Below are 21,944 nucleotides of genomic sequence, written 5' to 3' on the forward strand. Positions count from 1 at the left end.
AGAGAGAGAGAGAGAGAGAGAGAGAGAGAGAGAGAGATGAGCCCAAATACACATTGTCTTTTTCTCTGTAATGATTTTTCCAATTTAGTCTTTGGTGCAGAGATGTTCTGATGTGCAGATTATCTCTATAGTAGTAAATGCTATGCATGAGTAGAAATGTGAGAAAATGTTCCTGTCTGGTCTTTTACACGACCCACACCTCATAATGTTAATCTAACCCTTCCATGCTTCAGGAGATATCCTACAATTAAAAAAAACAACAAACCTCAAGGCATGATAAACAAATCCAAGCAAGATACAGTATATCTACAACCAACCACTTTATATTTGATCCAGTTCATAAGCCAACCGTCTGCAATCCATATAAATAATGTTAGGAAGGTATTGTTATTCATGTATCACCACTTTTACATTCAGGTTAAGGGCTGATCCCATGCTGAACGATATTAATCCGAAAATAAATGTACCTCTGGTTTAAAATCCCTTTTTACAAATGTGGATTGGTTGAATGGAGCAGTCAAAGCAATACAATGCAAAACTGATGGTGTTTTTTTATGTTCTTACCTTCACCAAAAGCTGTGTAAAGAGGGTTTTTGGCTGCATCGGTAATCTTCCAAGGCCAATAGCGATACCATGTTATATGTATGCCTTCTGCCTATGTTTATCCCTATCTGCAATCAAGTTAAAAGTCTCAGATCATTTTGAGCGGTACATTTGTAACTGTTATAGCGGTAAATTGAATGTGGGTATAGTATCTGGGAGAACGTAAAAATGGAAAAGAAGTATTGTTCTAGTTTTAAACTCTTTCTTACTGGTGACCAGGGGCGCCGTAAGGGGGTGAAAAGCTAGGACGATTCTAAGGGCCCGTGACTGACAGGGGCCCCATAAATGTAGAACATTAAAAAAAAAATGTTTAAGTAACCTTTCATCAATCATCAATAATTAACATTAATATAACATTATATTGATAATGTACTCTCTAAACTTACGATTCATTTAACTTATTTTTGTTCGAAAAGTTCATTATCCAAAGCCTCTGTACACCCCCCTCTATTTACATGTAATGGTTTGGTCCTGTCTCCAAACGCTGTGCGGCACCGCATTTTCTAGCAGAGTAAGAGCATGTGAGCAGGGATGCTAGTACTTACGTGTGTACGATGTCTTAACGACTAACAAAGTCAGGCTTTCAAAAAAGAAAAGAAAGGAGAGAAAGACAAGAGAGAGGGACTAAAGGGCGACAGTATGTCACCCAGTTTTGCTCTGATTTAGCACCACCATCAGGCCTTTTCATTTCCATTTCCGTTTTGTTGTCCATTTACACTTTAATACTCGCTTATTTTGTAGTTGGTATGTATATTTAATTAAAAAATCTTCTGCTTATGTTATTTTTTTAATAGCATTTTATAAATGATAATATTGGTGTTAATGTTCACTTTATTTTAATTTAAGTGGTCATATTTAAGTTATATTTATTTTTGATTTATGAATGTTCCATTAAAAAATGTTATTAAAAAGGCATGTACACCATAAAAGATGACTATTGAGGTCTATTGTCAGGAATATTAGTGTTATATCAAATAGTGAATTCTACTGCAGTAGAATGTTGCACGTCTGCACAGTGTTATATGTTCACCGCTCAGTGTCAGTAAATATTGTGCGGTTAGTATTGGACTACAAGATAGATGCAAGCCTGTACAGGTAGAGTTATTTAAAGCATAAATTAGTCGGTTGGGTTCTGGAGGTGTGGTTACAGCATTGTGCTTGGTTGGCGTGGCCTGTGCCTGGTGGTGGGGCCCAATGTGATATATTTTCATGGGGCCCAAAATCCCTGGCGGCCCCCCTGCTGGTGACATTAGCAAGAAAGATCAACCCCTCATTAACATATTGTATAGACATAAATTACTTTTAGTGCATTCACAGATCCGCTGCCACTCTTGATCTATAATTGGAGATCTAAAGGGCCGTGATGCAACCTTTAGCTCCACAGACAGAGACTCTGCCAAAGTAAAGGTGCTGGAGTGTAGCATCAGGCAGAGGGCACGCAGCCAGTCTCCTTCAGACAGATGATGCACAGCTGCTGATTGGAAAAGGCTTGGAAAAAAACGAACACACAATGCATGTTAATGAAGGAGCGATAGAGAAGCTAAGAAATGCAAGAGTGTTATCAGATAAAGTTCCACCTGAGCAACAAAGAGACAAAACCAGAAAAATAGTTATCGGGGGAAATTAGAGTGTGAACACCTGGGCTCAGTGCCAGCATTTCATCTGGGGGACGAAAGGAAATTGGTCCCAATTAAATCAGTGACCTGCTCCGCATAAAACAATGAACCGTAGAAAACTGTGCTGTAGAAGCAGGCTGTACTTTTTGTGTTTTTGAGGCACAACTCTACACAATGAAGCTCAGCAGTAAGGTTTAATGAAGCAGAAAACATTTTTTGACCAGACTCACAAGATAACATATCCTGTGAGATGAGTTAAAATATGATATATTTTACGTGTTCACACCAGATGAAAGCCAGGGCTGCTTTCCAATAGTGATGTGAATAGGACGACGTCATTTAGCCTTCTCGGTTTCGGAAGTAAGAGTCCTATTAATTTGATGCAAAAGCTTTTTCATGGGTCTGACAGCTGGAGAATAATAACATTTTGGATTAGTAGGGCACTTGGAGAGTGCAGACCACCACCAAGGCCATTTCCAGAAGTAAAACATAAAATCCACTCTGATATTCAAGCCAACATTTTATGGGTTCTTCTTTGGCAAATGCTACTGTACGCTTTCATACAAATTGGCCCAGTAGTTGTCCTATAATCCTGCTGACAGAAAAATATAGAAACAAACAAACAAAACCAAATCCAAAACTTAAAGATCCCAGAATTGTTTCTATCATTCAGTGTATCCTTAACTGCTATAGCTTTTAACATTTGTCATTTAAATTCATATATTTCTGCATGTGTTCCTGTAAGCTAGGCAGCCTTCTTTACTTGTTGACATTTTCCAAAGTTACTCACTAATCAGAGGATGTTGTTGGTGCCACACAAAAGCTGTGAAGATCACTGTCCTTTTCTCCAAGTAACAAGACACTGAGCTGCTACAGGGCTTAAGGCATCACAGATGTGCGCTTTAGTTGCTGTGTCAAGGTGAAGAACCTCCTAACCCTGGCTGTCTTCTCTTAGCTGCAAATGAGACAGATAACAGCAGCAGAAAGCATTCATCAAGCTGCAGGCATGTTGAAGAGCACACACACACGCACACACACACACACACACACACACACACACACACACACACACACACACACACACACACACACACACACACACACACACACACATACACATACACATACACACACACATACACACATTATAAGATTTGGGTCACAACCAATGAATACTTTCAGCACAAATTATATGACATTTTCTGATTGATTTCTTCTATAAACTGTAGGAAAGTTGTACAAAATAACAATGCAAACTAGGGATGTATTCAAAGTGTCTGTTTGTTTCCAACCCTCCACCTAAAACTAAAAAACAACTTTTATATAAAATAGAGAAGTATTAAATTACCGCATTTGAGGAACAAAGATACAAGATAAGGCTAAAAAGATGGGACTGTCCTAAAAACTATGATTTGAAAATGTTTAAAATTCCCAATTAACTTTGCTTTTTAAAACTTGTTCTGTTGTAAAATACAATCTTCAGTCACTTTTAAATCCTGTGGTGTCTGGATAGCTGAGCCATCTCAACAATCACATGTAAGGGATAATGAATAATATCTGAATGATTTGAAAACAGTTAAATCTGTGACTTTTACCTTGAGTAATGCAAAGTCAGAACACCAAAAAGTCAGTTGATACAGTAATTCATATTACTCCCTCATTTTTGCATCTCCTAAGTAGATATTTCACCTGCGCTAGCTGAACATTGTTTAATAATTCAGCGGGGGCGTTTTGTTCTGTTGGCTGTGTGACATTGGCCTGCAGGAGAGGTGGTGCTGTGCGAGCAGATGTCTTCACCAGCCATGGGTAAACAGAAAGCCATGCATGGGCATAATTCAGCCCCGGGAGATGTATTCCCTCCTCTCTTATTCCCTCATCGTTTTTGACATTCTCTGTCTGCACATTTTCTCTACTGAATCCTGAATTTCAGCCATAGGTGCTTTTAATTGTCAAGTACTGGATGTGATAATGGTCATGCATATCTGCTGATTTCGTTCACAATAGCTCCTTTGTCCTTGCTTGTGTTTTGATATCATGAGCAATTGAGGTGAATTTTAAAACCAGGTCTCTTTATTTTTGTTCAACTCCATAAAGTTTTGACATTAAATCCTCTGCCACATTAGCTTGTGGCTCGAGGGATGACAATGACTATTTAGATGATGGATTGCCTGGAATCCTGTACAGATATTCCTGTTCCCCAGATGATAATTCATAATAACTAAGTGTATTCATGTACCCTCACTCCCTTCTTTACTGGTACAGTCTCTCCTCCCCGAGCTCTTTCTCTGTCTTCACACTTTTTTAATATATAGTCTATTTAAGCTACGTCTTTTGGGCTTGAGGACAGGTCCATCATAACTATTGGGCCATAACAAGAACATGTGGTGTATTCTGTCACACAAAACACCCACCTCTCCGCCTCTTCCAAGGGACGAGGGAACCGTGCGGCAGAGTTTCCGTTAACATTTATTTTCTTCTGACAGCCCAGCAGCAGGAGAGGTGGGGAGAGGGAGGCGGGGCTATTTCATCGTTATCAGAAAATGATCGTATAGATCGCTGCTAGATGAGGGCAGTGGGGGCTCTTCTTGAAGTCTGGCTTTTTTTTTTTTAAACCAAAGTTCATTAGTGAACTTTGAGCCATCATTTATTTTGCAGGCAGCTCTCTGCCTCTCTCACGTTATTATGGCGCGCGCCGGAACCAACAATCAGTTTTTACCGTAAATGAGTTCGGTTCAGAGGACAAAGCACATACAACATTAATTAAACTCGATATTTGTTCACTTGAATTTCACTTTGAATTCTTGGATATTCTCAATGGGTGAATAATCTTTTTTTATTATTAATAATAATAAAATAATAAAATAATATATTTTTTAAATATATTTTTTAAATAACACCGAAGCTTTCTCAGGGTGGGCCAATGAGTAAACTCGGTGGGCCTGGGCCCACCCTGGCCCTATGGTGGCTACGCCACTGGTCTGGACCATCATTCATACCAGGTACTCTCTTGTCGTGCTCTACGGTGCCGAGGACGTTTTACCACGGGGATATCGCGGAGAGACCGGAGCGCCTCTACGCCTCGAGCTGGGCCTGCTTCGCCTATCCTGCTGTACTGAGGAGGTTCTGCACCGGGGATATCGCGAAGAGACCGGAGCGCCTCCACGTTTCGGGCCTGCTTGCGCGCCTATCCGGATGCTGTGCTGGTCTGGGAAAATGGCCCATATCGTGATTCTGCTATGCCTGTTAGCTATTTTGGACAATGAGAAGTTCTCTCGTTATCCTGAGAAGTCGACTGGATTCAGGTCTGTTCTACCGCCCGCAGTGGACATCCCCTGTAAAGGTTCGGATGTGTTACACAGACAATTACTGGTTGCCTTGTCACAGACATTCAGTTCGACAAATGTTTGCCTTTCTCACTTGCCTCTGCTATGATGGTTCTTCAGGACTGCTTCTTGAGCTCTAATCTCACTTTCGCGGAGTTTACTGGTGACTTTAAAGCAGATGTCGTGTTTCTGCTGTGCCTTTTTTTGGCTGTGCTGGACAAGGAGAAGATCGCTAGTAACGGCTCGTCTACACTACAGGCATCGAAAAAGCTTGAAGCTGGGCGTGTCTGAAGCTTGGCGATTTTTTGCGAGCAACGCGACCAACAACCAATCACATGAATCTCCCGCCCCCGACATACAAAGCAATAGCAATGTTAAAACGAAGTAAACTGGATATAAAATCCCCAAACAGGCAAAAACCTACCAGTTTCACCCACTGTCTCTGCCACCTCCCTCCATGCCTGGTTCCTCCGGTTTGTATCCCGGTAAATAGTTCTGGTCGGAAAGAACCAGGTGATTTGCTACCGTAATTTCTCGTTTGGAATATGAGGAAATGAACTGCGGTCTGGCTCTCCCAGCTTGCATGCGGTTTGATTGGCTAGCGCTTCTACTGGCGGGAATTGCAAAAACGGGATTTGATTGTCTGACGCCAGCTTCGAGCAAGCATCGAGCCTCAAAAGTTGAACATTGTTCAACTTTTTACGCCGATAGACGCTCGCGATGCTTGCAACGCCTTGCCATGCTACCCACAATGCAGTTCGGCGAAGTTTGAAAATATCCTACGTCACCCCATTCAAATGAATGGGCGAAGCGTTGAAAGCATTTTTTGACGCCTGTAGTGTAGACGGGCCGTAATCCTGAAAAATCTACTGGATTCGGGTATGTTCTGCCGCCCGCAGTGGACATCCCCTGTACAGTTTTGGAGGTGTTGCACAAACAATTGCTGGTTGCACTGTCGCGGACATTCATTTCGGAAAATGTTTGTCTTTCTCACATGCCTGCCACGATGGTCCTTCAGAATTGTTTTTTAAACTCTAATCTCACTTTCGCGAAGTTTGCTGGTGACTCTAGAACAGCTGACAATGTATGTGTATTGATTAAGAGGAAAAGGTGCTTGGTATTTTTATTGTTGTTACTATCAGGAAATGTACAGCCAAATCCAGGTCCACCTAGCAGTATTAGTCAAATAGCTACTCCTGCTGATTTTATATCTAGACCTGGGGTAGGTTTAATTCATTTAAATGTGCGTAGTCTGTTACCTAAATTAGATTTTGTCCGTATTTGGGCGAGTTCGACTGATGCTGATGTCATTGTCTTATCAGAAACGTGGCTAGATAAATCCATTTTGGCCTCTGACATTTACATAAATGGTTACAGTGTATATCGTACTGACCGGCCTAAAAAAGGTGGTGGCGTTGCCATTTATGTGAAAAATAAGTTTTGTGTAACTGATATGGTTTCCAAATCTGTTAGTAAACAGCTAGAATTTTTAGTCGTGAATATTGAGGTAACAAAGGGTCAACAGGTCATGGTGGTGGGCTGCTACAGGGCCCCCTCGGCTGTCAAGGACTCTTTATCGTCATTGACAAAACTGTTATCACAACTTTCCTACAAGGAAATAGTGCTGCTTGGTGATTTTAATTGGGACTGGTTAACTTCTGTGTCAGAGGATTTTAAAAACCTGTGTACCTCTTTGAATTTTACCCAGATTATAGACAGTCCTACTTAATTGATCTAATTTTAACAAATGTTCCACATACATACTCATCTGTGGGAGTATTTGCTAATGATGTGAATGACCACTGTGTTGTAGCCACAATTAGGAACACTAAGGTCCAAAAGGTTAAACCACGTATCATCACAAAGAGAGACAAAAAACACTTTGTGGAGCAGGGTTTTTTACATGATCTGTTTGATTTTGATTGGGGTAAAATCAATCTGTGTGCTGATGTAGAAACTGCATGGTCTTATTTTTATCTTGGTTTTATGAAAATTATAGATAGACATGCACCTCTGCGTAAATTTAGAGTGAAGGGACGAAACAATCCCTGGTTTTCTGCTGAGCTGTCCAGTCTACTTCATGAGAGAAATAATGCTTGGGCTAAGGCTAGGAAATCAGGCTCAGAGGTAGAATGGCTACTCTTTAGACAGCTAAGAAATAGCTTCACATCTCAAGTAAAAAGTGCTAAATCAAAGTACTATTTGTCAGTTACCACAGAAAACCTGAATAATCCTAGGAAATTTTGGAAAGCCATAAAATCGATTTCCACTGGTGATATCCCAAATGAGCTACCTCCGTGCCTCACCATCTGGCATTATATCAGACAGGGCTACTATGCTAAATTGCTTTAATAAGCATTTTGTGTCTTGTGGTTCTCTTTTTGATTCTGTCACTGACTGTACTTCTGCTTCTGTGAACGCTCCAATCCTTGACTCTGAACAATGTGGTCTGGAAAACCCTTTCAGATTTACTCCTTTAACTATTGGTATTGTTCATGAAGCATTATCCAAGTTAGATCCTAGGAAACCGGCTGGCCCGGATAACTTAGAACCTTTCTTTTTAAAGTTAGCTGCAGATTTTATTGCTCCACCTCTTACTTCTCTTTTTAACCTCTCCCTCAGCACAAATACAATTCCAAAAGTATGGAAGTCTGCTTATGTCTTGCCTTTACTAAAAGGAGGGGAGGCAACTATTTTAAATAACTTTAGGCCAATCTCCAAATTGTCAGTTCTGGCTAAGGTGCTCGAACGACTTGTGAGTGACCAAGAAAGGAGTTTTTATGTATAAATGATATCCTGTCTAAACATCAGTCAGGATTCAGAAAGAGATACAGCACCATCACTGCGACAATGAAAGTGGTGAATGACATTACTAGTATTTTGGATAATAAGCAGAGTTGTGCAGCTCTGTTTATTGACCTTTCCAAAGCATTTGACACCGTTGATCATCGCATTTTAAAGCAGAGGCTACTCAGTATTGGCATATCCAGCCATGCAGTGGGGTGGTTTGTGAACTACCTCTCTGAAAGGTCCCAATGTGTTCACTTTGATGGGCTGTCTTCTGAGTGGTTAAACATTGCTAATGGTGTTCCTCAAGGTTCTGTTTTAGGTCCACTTTTATTCTCCATATATATCAACAGTTTAGGTGAAAATGTGGATGAAGCTACTTTACATTTTTATGCGGATGATACCATGATGTACTGTGCAGGTCCCTCCATTAAGGAGGCTGGTGTTAAATTACAGGCTGTTTTTAACATTATTCAGACTCAGCTCGCTGAACTTAAGCTTATTTTAAATGTTGATAAAACCAAGGTATTGCTCTTTTCTAAAGCTAAAAAGATACCAGAGCCTGTTTTGGATATTGTTACTATGCAAGGACAAGTACTTGAAGTGGTTACCAGTTATAAATACCTTGGTATCTGGCTTGATGATTGTCTTACTTTTAAACTTCATGTCAATAACCTGCTTAAAAAGCTGAGGGTTATACTACAGTAGGTTTCTTCTACAGGAACAAGTCCTGTTTCTCTTTTGAAGCCAGGAAAAGGCTAGTCACTGTGACCTTTTTACCTGTGCTGGACTATGGTGATTTGATCTATATGAATGCACCTGCCCATTGCCTGGAAAAATTAGATGCCGCCTATCACAGTGCCCTGAAATGTGTTACTAACTGTAAAGCACTTACTCATCACTGTACCCTGTATGCCAAGGCAGGTCTGCCTTCACTAACTGTACGGAGGCTCAGTCATTGGTACATGTTCATTTACAAAGCCATGTTGGGTAAACTACCTTTTTATATCTGCTCTCTGATCTCTCGACGAATTGAAAGTACATATTGCCTGAGATCTCATGATGTTGTTTTATTAAATGTGCCAAGTGCTAGGACTGTCTTAGGGAAGAAAGCTTTTAGTTGTGCAGCTCCACTAAATTGGAACAGTCTGCAAACATGTTTAAAACTGAGCACTTTGGTTCCCCTGCATCATATTAAAACTCAGCTGGCTGACATGCTGTTTGATATTCATGGTACCTGTCACTGTAAATAGAGTTTGTAAACTGTTGTATGTCATCCTTATTGTTGTTCTGTTGTTTTTATGTTACATGTGTAACTAATGTCCTGCAGGTCACCCTTGAAAAAGAGATCTTTTGATCTCAAGGGGCTTTCACCTGGTTAAATAAAGGCTACAATGAACACGAAATAGGGAAATTCTCCTCTATATTTAGTCTTCCCTAAATATACTCATGTTCTGAACATTAGCCAGAGAGGTTTTGGAGAACACATAGCTGCTGTCTTAATAACGTTCACTGGAAACCTTTGTGTCGGTTCAGAAAGTGAAGCATACTGATACCTCATTCACACCAACGCAACTCCGGTTCAAGCTCCGTGCTAGGGCTTTTCAGGTTCAGAACCGGTTCTTCGGTTTAGCTCCGGCTCTTTTCACACCGCCCAGAGTCCAATTGGTGCTGCGTCATTGCGTCATCGTTTGCATCATGACGTAACCGTTTGCGTGCCTGCTTCATAAAGCCAAACCGCGCGGAAACCCCTCACAGCTGACACCGACAACAACAACAGTGGCCGATTGTGCTCCAGCTTCCTCTGTACCTCTTCGGAAGACCAGATTCCCAGTAGGTAGCTGGTCCCTTCATCGGACCACTGCTGCTTGTTAAGTTTCTCCATCGTTGTGTAGAAACTGGATAAAACGCCGGCTTTTTGTTGTTGTTCAGGAGTTCAGGACCCTACCCCTGCCCCCGCCTCGACGTAAGCGTGATGTATGCGGTGCTTTTGCTCTAGCCGGACAATTTTTTGGTGCTTGAAACGAACCGGATTCCGGAGCTAAGAGGCTGCCTGAAACACCGTTGGTGTGAATGAGGTAATATACCTCATTCACACCGGAGAGGGGGGACTGTTTTCTGTCTAGGGCCTGCAAGTCTTCAGGTTTAGGCCAACATTTGCTTATATGTCAACAATGATTTGCTGTCTTCCCAAGGGTTTGATGATAAGGTTTATACCACCTTTACTGCAGTTGTGACAAAGTTAGTAGCACAAGGACTTGAGGCAAGCCTGACTATTTCCAAGGTAAAAAATAAACGGAAACACAAAGGCTCAATAATTAACATGCTATATCAAAATAAATGTTATCTGTAAACAAACTGAACCAATAGAAAGACAACAATGTATGCATTTTAGAGTTAGAAAATGCTGGAATAATTTATGTCAGCATTCTCCACCCAGGAATTATGGAATTGTACATCTTCTACCCCAGCAGCTGTTTTCAAATAAAAATACAGAAATAACAACAATAATATGTATAAACTTTTTGTGCAAATCACAAGTATAAAATTAAACCTTGTTGTTAAAGAAATCCAACCACATTTTTGACTAGTTGACTAGCCAATCAATGATTATTGAGTTACTCCAGTATAGAGTATAACAGTAAACAAAGCAAGTATACAAATCCACAGGACAATTGTTTTGGTAGTGTCTAACCCTATATTTCTTAACGATAAAGGCAACCTAAGATACTGTCTGTGTGCACCAGTTTTTAGCAGAGGTCTCTTATGAGTCAGGTATCATCCCTGAGACTCCTGTTAGCTGCAAACAGTTTCTGTTCCTGCTGTAGCTCGAAAGAAATGTGACAAGTTGTAGAAGTTACACAACGTGACTCATAACAGCAAATGTTTTTTACATTTCTGTTTGTGTATGCCACGTACATCATGTAATTGCTAATGCTAATTATTTGTATATTGAGGAGACACAGTTGAAGAGACAAAGCTGCAGTCTGCTCTCTCAGACTTCACTAACTGTATCTGTTGTTCTCTGATAACTGTACTGCTGTTCTGCTCTGTGAACCTTAATTATACACAACTAAAGCGTTTACTTTCAGCACTCCAGCAAATATGCATACGAACATATTAACGGCATACACTGCATAGTGACATCCTGAATCAACACCTCCCTAAATTCAGTTGTAGAGGGAATCCAAACGCCAAACTTGCCTTGAGTCTGCACTTGGCTCCAAACAAAGGATCTGACGTATACAAATAAAAAGGATCATAAATGTTTAGTTTACAACCGCCCAAAAAGCGGACTATAACTACCAAAGAAAAAACTTAAAGGTTAAATAAAGAAAGCTTATTTCTGACAAAAAATGAGTGAAACCGAAGTACAAAAAGCAAATTAAGGTAAGATATTTTAGTCAATACAAATTAATTATTATTTTTACAAATTCTGTATGAAGTTTTTTACCTCTGAAATAATCAGGAACCTGGGGGGTATACTACGAAGCAGGATTTTCGCTTAGCCGGCTAAATTCAGGGAAAACTCCGGCTTTCCGGTCCTACGAAGCTGGTTCTCTTTTTAGCAGGCTAGATCTCCATGGTAATTTATGCTTAGCGGCTAACCTGGTCGGGACCAGGTTAGGTTGCAGGCTAAGAGCTCAACTCAGTGAAAGCACTGCCTGCTGACCAATCAGAGCTCAGTGTGCGGAGTTTAAAGCGATCAAGTCATATTACAGGAGAAAGGAAATACAGAAAAGCTGCAGATGCAGGAAAGACGGCCGGCAAAAATCACCGACTGTGTGAACGTGAACATTAATAGAATATCACCTCCCATCTTCATAGCAATCTGACTATTATAACATTAGCGTTAAGAAAGCTTACTTAAATATCTGCCACAACATAAGTAACCGGATCAGAGTAACATTAAGTACAGTCCGCGGCATATCACTTCATAATGTATCATATATCTCCTTATCTGAGTCAGCTGAGCCGTATCTGGCCGTGCAACACTCACAGTGTCACATACTCAGGGGCGGATCTACCGGGGTGGCATGGGGTGGCAACTGCCACCCTAAACAATAGCCTTGCCACCCCAGCTGCCACCCCAGTTGGCATCTTTGTTTTGAAAGAAAAGTTGTGGCTCATCGGACATTTATGAGAGAAAGTCTCTAATGTCCGAGTGCAAGTGAATGCAGCACAAGATGCACGTCATGTAACCCCTCCCCCGGTCCTGGCGCGAGAGTGGAAATATGATTGGTGGCGAATTCACTTGAAGGTGGGGACGGCGCAAAACGAGAAGCCTTTCGGACCCAAGCACTGAAGGAATGAGGTAGTTGCGGTCTACAATGACAGAGAAGAGACTGTCAGTTTGGCTGTACTCAGCATTGAATCAAAACGCACTACAGCTGTTGATCTTAATAAGTTTGTGAGGCGTTTTGCTGAACAAAATAGTAATCGCCGCATTCAGCTGTAATAGACATGCCAACTTGATGCTCTGCTCACGGATGACTCGATGAGAATAACAAACTGTTAAGATGATGACGTGTATATATTTTTTTCTTTGAGGGGGTCTGCCCCCAAAAAACAGTTTTAAGTCCTGAGAAAGTAAAATAAGACGGTGTGTAAAACTACACTGCCCAGCCAACAGAAAGTAACCACTTTGATTTAACTAGGCCAGTAGGTAAGGACCTTCCACTGGATAATAACTGCAGCGATGTTTTAGCTGAATACACGTTTTCTAACCCTAACTGATGCAGTTAGTCACTTCTTTAATGTTTGTTCTTTCTGATGTAAAGTCAAGGTTGTAACTGTATATCAATAATGATATAATTACTTGTTTTTCAAATTTGAAGGAGGGTGAGCAAGCATCTTGATGAACATTCATCATTAACTCCTCCAAAAAATATATAGTTTATTCAATAATAAATGAATATGTGAATCATAACAGTTCTTCACTATATCTGTAAAGCGTCTTTGAGCACCTGTAAAAACGCTAACAAATTCAATCTATTATTATTATTATTTATTAACAGTGATTGACAGCTGATAGGAATAATATGATTGTTAATAGTATCATATTTATTCAGACAAACATCGATGAGACAGTTAATTAATGTACTTATTGCAGCAGTCTGCATAGATTTGGTTTTCCTGCTGGTCTAAGAGTGAGACAAACTCATTCAGTTATTGTTCAGTTAAAATTCATTCAATTACGTCTGCCACCTTGTAAGGCTTTACTGATGTGCCACAATAATATCACCTATGTGATTGAGTTAAAATATTAATATTGTGGCTTTCCAAGTTAACATTGATTGTAGGGGTGTAACGGTTCACAAACATTTCGGTTCGGTACGTACCTCGGTTTTTAGGTCACGGTTCGGTTCGGTACGTTTTCGGTACAGCAGAAAAAATTATAAATAAATAATCTGTATTTGAACTGTACTGTACCTAAGCAGCCAGCTTGACATTAGGACTTGCTTGTCATTGTATTTTCATGTTGTTTAAAGAAAGATGAACTTGTCCACATTGCTTGCTGAAAGGGCAGATCTGCTGGCACTAACAATGTCTCCTGCTGTGGAGAACACCCTCTCGCTAGGGACAGAGGTAGCAGATACAGCCAGGTAGCGCTTTGCTAACATGGCAACATAAGGATATTTGGCGTTTGTAATAGCTTTGGCTCGGTCTGAACTTTTTGCGAGTGGTGGTACATGCTAGTGGGAGTTGGGTTTGCACTTCAGTCTTTTTTCTTTTGGTACCGGTGATATTCACATTCGGGTGATGCCTTTTCAAATGAGTGTGATGTATTGCCAGCCGCGTAACCAATGTTAGTTGAACAATGCCGACAAACAGCTTTGGTTCGGTCCACCTGTCTTTATCCGTCATCCTTGTATGTAACAAAAACAAAATGTTCCTAAACCGGAGACTTCAATGATGCTGGAGGATTTTCAGCTCAACTTTATCTGCGTTCGCCATTTCGACAGTTCCTCAAATTACTGACTAGATTTGAACGCATCCCTCTGACCAGCTCTCATAGTATGCCTCTCGTCCAATGAAATGACTTGGTCGCTCTATGATATATACCTGAGATTACTTCCAGAAAGTTGTTCATGTTCTCAATTTTTTACTTTTAACGCTATATTCGTTCGGTACACACGTGTACCGAACCGAAGGGCCCGTACCGAATAATTTCAGTACGGGTACGTGTACCGTTACACCCCTAATTGATTGATATGATTGCGATTTAAATCAGCATATACTTCTGTCAGGGGATGCCACCCCTCAACATCTCCTGCCACTCTCTTGCCACCCCATGAATATTTGTCTAGATCCGCCCCTGCACATACTGTATGAATAAGTATTATTTTAAGCAACACATTAAGTTGACGAAACACTCGAGACAAATGTAATTAAAGTCAGATCGTGTCTTAGACGGGGCAGTGATATCATAAACCTGTTAATGTACGCATTCAAACACTTGTTCTGTTACCAGCTGTATTCACCTTGCAGGTGCAGACTATGTGGCTTTTATCCTGAATAAAGTGTTTAAGTCATGGATGTTTAAAGTTTAACTTCTTCATTTTTGACTAGTATTAAAGTTAACTTTTCATTCAGGAAGTATGACGCTGCGCTGTCAGTGCGCTTCTCCATGTTTGTGATTGGTCGAATGCTCCAGATACCACCCCTTTCATGTGAACATGCACCTACTGTAACTAGATAGGAAACGGCTGGCTTGAGCGATCCACTTGATAACCAGCGTCGTAGTACAGTTTAGCGACAGCGCGTATGTTTTGGATTAGGCCAACCGGCTAACTCAAACATATCCAGGTTAGGTTGAACCAGCTTCGTCGTACAGGCCCCAGGTTCATTAATAATAATAATAATAATAATAATAATAATAATAATACATGAGACTTATATAGCGCTTTTCTAAAAACTTAAAGATGTTTTGACAGAGAATAAAAACAACAAAAAAACAAAGAAAAAAGAGATAGGGGGGCGGGGGGACAGGAGGTTGGCAGCAGCAGAGCGGAGGGAGCGGGTGGGAGTGTGTCTGTGGAGGAGGTCAGTAATTTAGGATAGGGCCAGGTTATGGAGTGCTTTGTATGTCATCAGGAGGATTTTGTACTTTAATAAGTTTATTAAAGTAATTTGCAAGTGTGAATATGACATTGCCAATGGTACATACGTAAGTATTTTTAAAGTATTGGGGCAACGTTTTAGGAAGTAGAAAACTATTTAAGATTAGCAAAATATTGAGTTTGACTCGCTGGGACTCTCTAAGGACTCGCTGTGATGTTAAAATGCAGCAGACGGAGCCGACGGTCGGCCACCAGAGAGAGGATTCCTGACTTTGGGATGTAAGTGTGTATATTGAGTGCCAGATTGACGCAGAGGGCTGTGCCGCCTCCTGGCTATGAAACAGAGGGCGTTAATTACCACGTCTTTGAGGGGAAAATGTAATTGCTGGGACACATGGCACATAAACCTGAGCGCCCCAGGAGGGATCCGCTGCAACACTTCCTCACAATTAAAGGCAGGACAATTCTGGAGAAGGGACCGTAAATGACAAGGCAACTCTTTGTTAAGTCCCGAGCCTGTTTTTCAGGTCTCAAGCTTGAAAATGACATTCCCAGAACAAATTATCATATCTTCCCTTCTAAAAGGGTTAAATTAATAATCTTTTTTCTCAAAGCAAGGTTACATCTGTGAGTTGGATGTATAAGTGTCAGAATCAATATAGATGTTTTTATTTTAAAGTAAATTCAGATTGAACATAGTAAAAAAATAATTACTTACAGTGAAAACCACCCTTGAATGATGGGATGGTAGACTAAAAGCTTTAGGAATCCAAACTACAACATATAATAAGTACCCTGTATCAAGATTGATGCAAAACAAGTGAAATTTGACCTTTTTAGAGAGATGTAGCAAAAAAACCACTTCTGGGGTCATTTGGGTGGATTTTCCACATCTCTGGCCCCCCTTGCTCGATTTTGCTGATAGACATCTCTTTCTAACCGTCAGAGCCAATGGAATCGAGGGGAACTCCCACATACTCCTTATTTGGTAATGTGTGTGTGTGTGTGTGAGACTGACGCATAGCCCAAACCGGAAGCTGCGATAACTCTGGTGGCTACCATTAGCAGCTAACTTTTACTCTCCGATTTTTACATACAAATTGAATTATGGATTATAAATAATTATTTCAGTTCCACAGAAACATTATCAACCTATGGATTAACCGATTCAGCCGCGTTTTTTCTCGTTTTAATGCCATTGAACAAGTCTTTTGATCAGATTGACAGCTACGGTGAGACGATCTCCCGTAAAAGCTCCGTAAAGGTACGTGTTGTGATGTCTGAGTTTGCTTCCCCTGTCGCGAGTTCGGATCACTTAGTGATGATACTATATACCTAAATAATCTGTGGAACCTCAGCTTTAATCGGATATCTTGTATATGCAGCTACGATAAGTAATAAGGGTATCTTTTATCTTGAGTTCTGTGCTCAGGGGTCATTTAGATGCTTCTTATGAGACTTGTGTTTTGTTTTGGTAAAAATGGTTTATATCGTCAGTTAGCTGAGATTCTTCCCGTTAATCTGGTATAACACATTAATAGGTTTTTAAATATTAAGATGCCCTGAGACACAGTGTCGTGAAGAAAAAAGTTTAAAGTTTAACAGGGAAGCATTTAATCAGTGTTTGCGTCCTACAGCCGTACATTCAGAGGTCTTCAAAGGAACAAAATGTGGAAACAATCCAAAAGACAACTGTGGAAAACCTACTGTGCCGACCAGCTCCACATTGAGGATAATGAGACACGTAACGCAATGGACAGATAATACCGATGCATGAAACAACATGGTGCTCTATCAATTAATAAGCCAGAGGAACAATTATAATGTCATAAGGCAGAATGTCAAGTCATTAAAAAAACATTTTAAATGGTTTTTCACGCTTCACAGACTATTTTTGCAAAAAAACATCATGTAAATAATAAACCAAAACGTTTTTTATATATAAAACTTTGAAATACCTTAATATATGTATCATGTATTTAAGCTGTGACGCCCAATGACGTGCATTTAGGGCAATTTCTGTGGTTTCAGACAGAGGGGAGTGCTATAGGCTGTTTTAACAGTTGAATAATGTGTTCTGTGCCGCTTTGGCAGAGCTTTGTCAAGTCTGAGAAAATGTAACTCAACGGCTCCATTTGGACACAAGTGGCTCTGGATTGGAGATTTTGAATTAAAAAGCTTGCATTTCTCCTGCTTGAAGTGCGGTCTGAAAGATATACCAGTAAGGGAGGGTCTAGAAATGCTTTTCAGGTGCATTATGGGAGGTGTAGGCTCCAGTGTTTTTGAAGCGTGACTGATACTACTGCAGTGAATAAAATAAAGACATCCTAGTCTCTGCTGCATCAATATCAACACATTTCCTGAATCAAGTCCCTAAGCTTTATGGATTTGCAGTACCAATTTTTCCAAATCTAAATAAAGTCATAACACACACTGATCAAATCAATGCACAGATTTAATTTCACTAATTGTCATTCCTCTCTCTCTGCTGCAGGGAGAGCGTCAGGACTCGGACCACCACGAGGAAAGAAACGCCCAGGCGCAGCTGGAAAAGGCCAAGGTACTTCCTCTCAGTTGCATCATGGGAACCCACCTCCGTACTCAAAGACTTACTATTTAGAGCGGCAGCTTTCAAGGACATTGTTAAATCACAGACAGGAAACACATTCTTCAGGACATAAGATTAGCGGAACAATATTATTCTATGAAAATGAGTCATTGCAGTGTTCATCCTCATCCTTTATTTACTGGATGCCTGGGTGGGAATGATAATAAGGTATATTGATTATTGCTGATTCAGTTCAAAGGAAAACTTTTGAGCCGAATGCTCTCTAGCATTTTAGCAACATCATTTATTTCCAGAGTCTAATACAGTTACATTTATGAAAATGAACATGTGATAAATCCTTTTTGATTTTGCAACTATAATGACAAACGAGGACAATAATCTGTAATCCTGTGTGCAAGGGAGGTGAGGGTAAGCACTACATCTAATGTCACTGCTCTGTGTTCTAGCACAGATGTATTTGGATTATCTCACATATTTTCTCTCGTAAAATTCAAGTTTTTAAAGTTGCCTTTTTTATGTAACATTATGATCATATTTAGGATTCCTTAATTTGGTACGGTTAAGTGTGATGCAAGGATTTGAGAACTATTAATCTGTGCAGCAGAAATGTTTTCCTTCTTCTTCCTCGTCACATTATTCATCTTGAAAATACTTTATTTATTTTGAAAACCCCTTAGGGGGGCATGGCCTGAAGGTTAGGAACCGGAACAGTATGAAGTGGCAGTAATAGTGATGTTTCAAACATTTATTTTTGGTTCATTACTCAAAGTCAAGTTGACCCATTGCAACCTGTAAAATGAAAATGAAAATAAAATGTTGCTTGCTGGCATAAGAAAATGTTTATAGTCCTGTGCACTGGCTAAAGCTGTTGTTTCGATTCACCAATGGGTTATTCTCCACTTTCTTTTCTGTGGAGGTAATGAAAATTAAGGTAATTCCCCACATAAATTTAAATATCAGATCCTATATCAAACTCTTCACCTGCTAATACACGTCCCATTGAATATTGAATTAAATCCTCCCCACACATTAAATGCACTCCAACTGGTGCTCTGTAATTGAAGCAGCCCGTCACCCACTGAACCCCCCTCCCCCCTCCCACAGCCATGTCTCTCCACAGTGGAGTAATTAGCAGCCTGACCTGCGTGCCACTGACATTTGGCTCTGATAGGATTACACCACCAACGGGCGTTCAATCAGACGGACGGGCACAGTAGCTGCTGATACTGTGAAGCAAATCTTAATTTGTCATAGTAGGAAACAAACATGAATCACTTATAACATGTTATGTGTCACACTTGTCATGACATACTTGGAGACTTGAACAGAACAGAGCCAACATGCCTAAAAAGTACAGGAAAAAGTTTTAAGAAATAATATTGTCAAGATAAATCTGTTTAATGACAGTTAAATGCAAATATTCAAATATTTCAAGGAACCTTTCAAAAATACAATTTGATTAAAATAATAAAGAAATGAGCCTAATATCCATAAAGCAGAATTCTCACATTGCATGCGAACAGCTTCACAGCCATGCTCCCAGGCATGCACACCATAATTATCCTTAAGGTGCAATTATCTCTGTATCATGATGTTTAAAATGAACGTTTAGTCTCTTGGTTAATCCTGCATACAGTATGCTTAAAAATTATATTTGAACAGATAACAGTTTTTCTTTGTTTTTTAATTAAGGTTCCCCGACACAACCTTATTATAAACGTGAGAAATATGGTTTGCAATCTGTGGATTCATTATAATGTGTGTTCACCTGCAATTTAGTGAAATATTAATAATTGTTTGCACAAAAATGTGTTTGTCAGTAAAACTTAGGCAATAAAGATGACTGTGACATCCGTTAGTAATAACATTTTTGTATGATCTCCTGTCTTGTGTTCGCAGTACAAGCCTGTGGCATTCGCAGTACGTTGCAACTTCTCTTACACGCCAGCAGACGACGACAACGCTCCCGTACCGGGCCATGCCGTCACCTTCGAGGCCAGAGACTTCCTCCATGTCAAAGAGGTTTGAGACACACACACAGCATTATCTATTCACATAAAGATGGGATGTAATGGAGACAAAGAATGCAAAAACTACAATGTTGAATGCATTTCTTAACATAAACAAAGGATAAATAAACGAAAGCCAGGCTTTAAATTCTCATTATTTGTTGTCTTTTTAATGATCAGAAGTTTAACAACGAGTGGTGGATCGGCCGGCCGGTGAAGGAGGATGGTGTGGTGGGCTTCATCCCCAGTCCAGTCAACCTGGAGACCATCCTCATCAGAAGAGAAGTCCAAGCGAGAAAAGCTGCAAAGGCCTTAGCCAAGTATGTTATACTTGTTTCAATACAACAACCAGCACACAAGCCCATGCTGCCGTGTGCTGATTTATCTTGTAATCCGTATTATAATCTTTATTGGTCCAGCATACATACAAGAGATACACAGAGGATCACAAGACATCCCCTTGTATGGTGTCTGTGGGACCCGTTTTCATTATTTAGCTAAAGAACAATGATATGATAAATTATTTTTTCAAACTCACACTCAATGGCCTTGGCTCAATTTCTGTGAAGAACATATAACATATATACCCCCCCCCCCCCCCCCCCCCCCCCTACACATTTACATTACATACAGGCTGTTCCACTGGATAACAAAATTTAAAAATAAAATTGGGTTGAACTAAGTGTATTATAATGGGCAAAGTTAGGTATTAACTAGGAGCAATCTTCACATTATCAGCTTGAGCATGCATATCCTCCATTAATGTGCTAGTATTGTGTGTTCAACAGTCCTGCAGTAATGTATGCAGCACACGGATTCAAGTGGGGCTGCGCTGAAAGTTGCTGAACTTTGACCGATGGCTGTTGGCTGCAGCTTGTGATTCAATGCATTTTAATGTAACAAAGATATCTTAAACATCTTTTATCTTTCAGCTTAATCCCCTGACAAGGCACTATCGCTACAAACCATAAATAACCTGTCAGTCTTCTCACTCCCCTACACAGCACACGTGTTCATGTGCATGCGCTCTCACACATATACACATCTGTCCCTAGCTGTGTGTGTGTGTGAGACTTTTGTGTTACTACCCCTGCCATTCCCGCACAAGGTTGCAACATTGTTGATCAATTCAAGCACTGACACCTGTCTGCTCACATTCCCGCATTATGTCTTGTGGGAACCAATCTTGATTTTTTTCACACTCTATCCCAGCTGCAAATTTGGGGCGGGACACAAGAAATAAAGCTTCGCCAGTTTGGGTCCTTATCACAACTGATCAAGATGGCCAAAAGATTCTCTGCTCAGAGGGCCTTGCAAATGATTTTGGAAGAGAGTGAACCATTTGATGATGATGTAGAGGAAGAGGAAGAGGTTTCAGAATGTGAGGATCCCATTTCTGAGAATTCTGAGTCTGACAGTGACTTTGAAGAAGAGAATGAGATTTAGCATCAGCTAGTTACAAAAAAAAGACGAGCCACAGGACCAGCCAGTCAGCGGGCAATAAAACAAGTAGCACTTTAATTCATTAATGTGATCTAACAAATGTAAAATGGCAAATATTAACCATATATGCTGTTTATATTGCTTCTAATTGGGATGAAGTAAACATCTGTTGAGTATTTTAACATAAAATAGTTTGATTGTGTTGAATTGAAGCCCAAAAAGGCAGTGGGTCCACGAACACTGGCTGAGTAACACAAATATCAACAACACACAAGGGTTAAAACTTCTGTTGATGATCTTTGTTATTATAGTTATTCAGCAATAAGTGCAACTAACCAATCAGAGCAGAGTGGGCTCTGGTTTCAGACAGAGGGTGAAAAGAGGTGCTGCAGCACAGACAGTATGAGAAAAATGAACACTTTTTGAACATTAAAGCACGTAAACACGTCACAGTAGAGGCACAAAATACAAATATGAAGCTGAAAATGAGCATTATAGGGACTAAAACGACATCGTGTAGAAGGTGTTTT

At 40.2% G+C, this 21,944-nt stretch overlaps 1 protein-coding gene across 5 annotated transcripts in view; it reads left to right on the forward strand.

Moving 5' to 3' along the window:
• The window catches only part of cacnb2b (calcium channel, voltage-dependent, beta 2b), a 42,377-nt gene that overhangs the window by 11,007 nt on the left and 9,426 nt on the right, over positions 1-21,944 (forward strand). For 4 of the 5 annotated variants that reach the window (XM_034209769.1, XM_034209770.1, XM_034209772.1 and 1 more), the window contains exons 1-4: positions 16,570-16,657; positions 17,888-17,953; positions 19,862-19,984; positions 20,152-20,291. In XM_034209769.1, the coding sequence (XP_034065660.1) occupies positions 16,586-16,657; positions 17,888-17,953; positions 19,862-19,984; positions 20,152-20,291 (401 nt within the window). In that variant the 5' untranslated portion in view covers positions 16,570-16,585. Of the gene's footprint in view, positions 1-16,569; positions 16,658-17,887; positions 17,954-19,861; positions 19,985-20,151; positions 20,292-21,944 lie in introns of those variants that run through there. The other variant, XM_034209771.1, reaches the window with a different exon arrangement.

Source organism: Gymnodraco acuticeps, unplaced genomic scaffold (assembly GCF_902827175.1).
Source record: "Gymnodraco acuticeps unplaced genomic scaffold, fGymAcu1.1, whole genome shotgun sequence".
NCBI lineage: Eukaryota > Metazoa > Chordata > Actinopteri > Perciformes > Bathydraconidae > Gymnodraco > Gymnodraco acuticeps.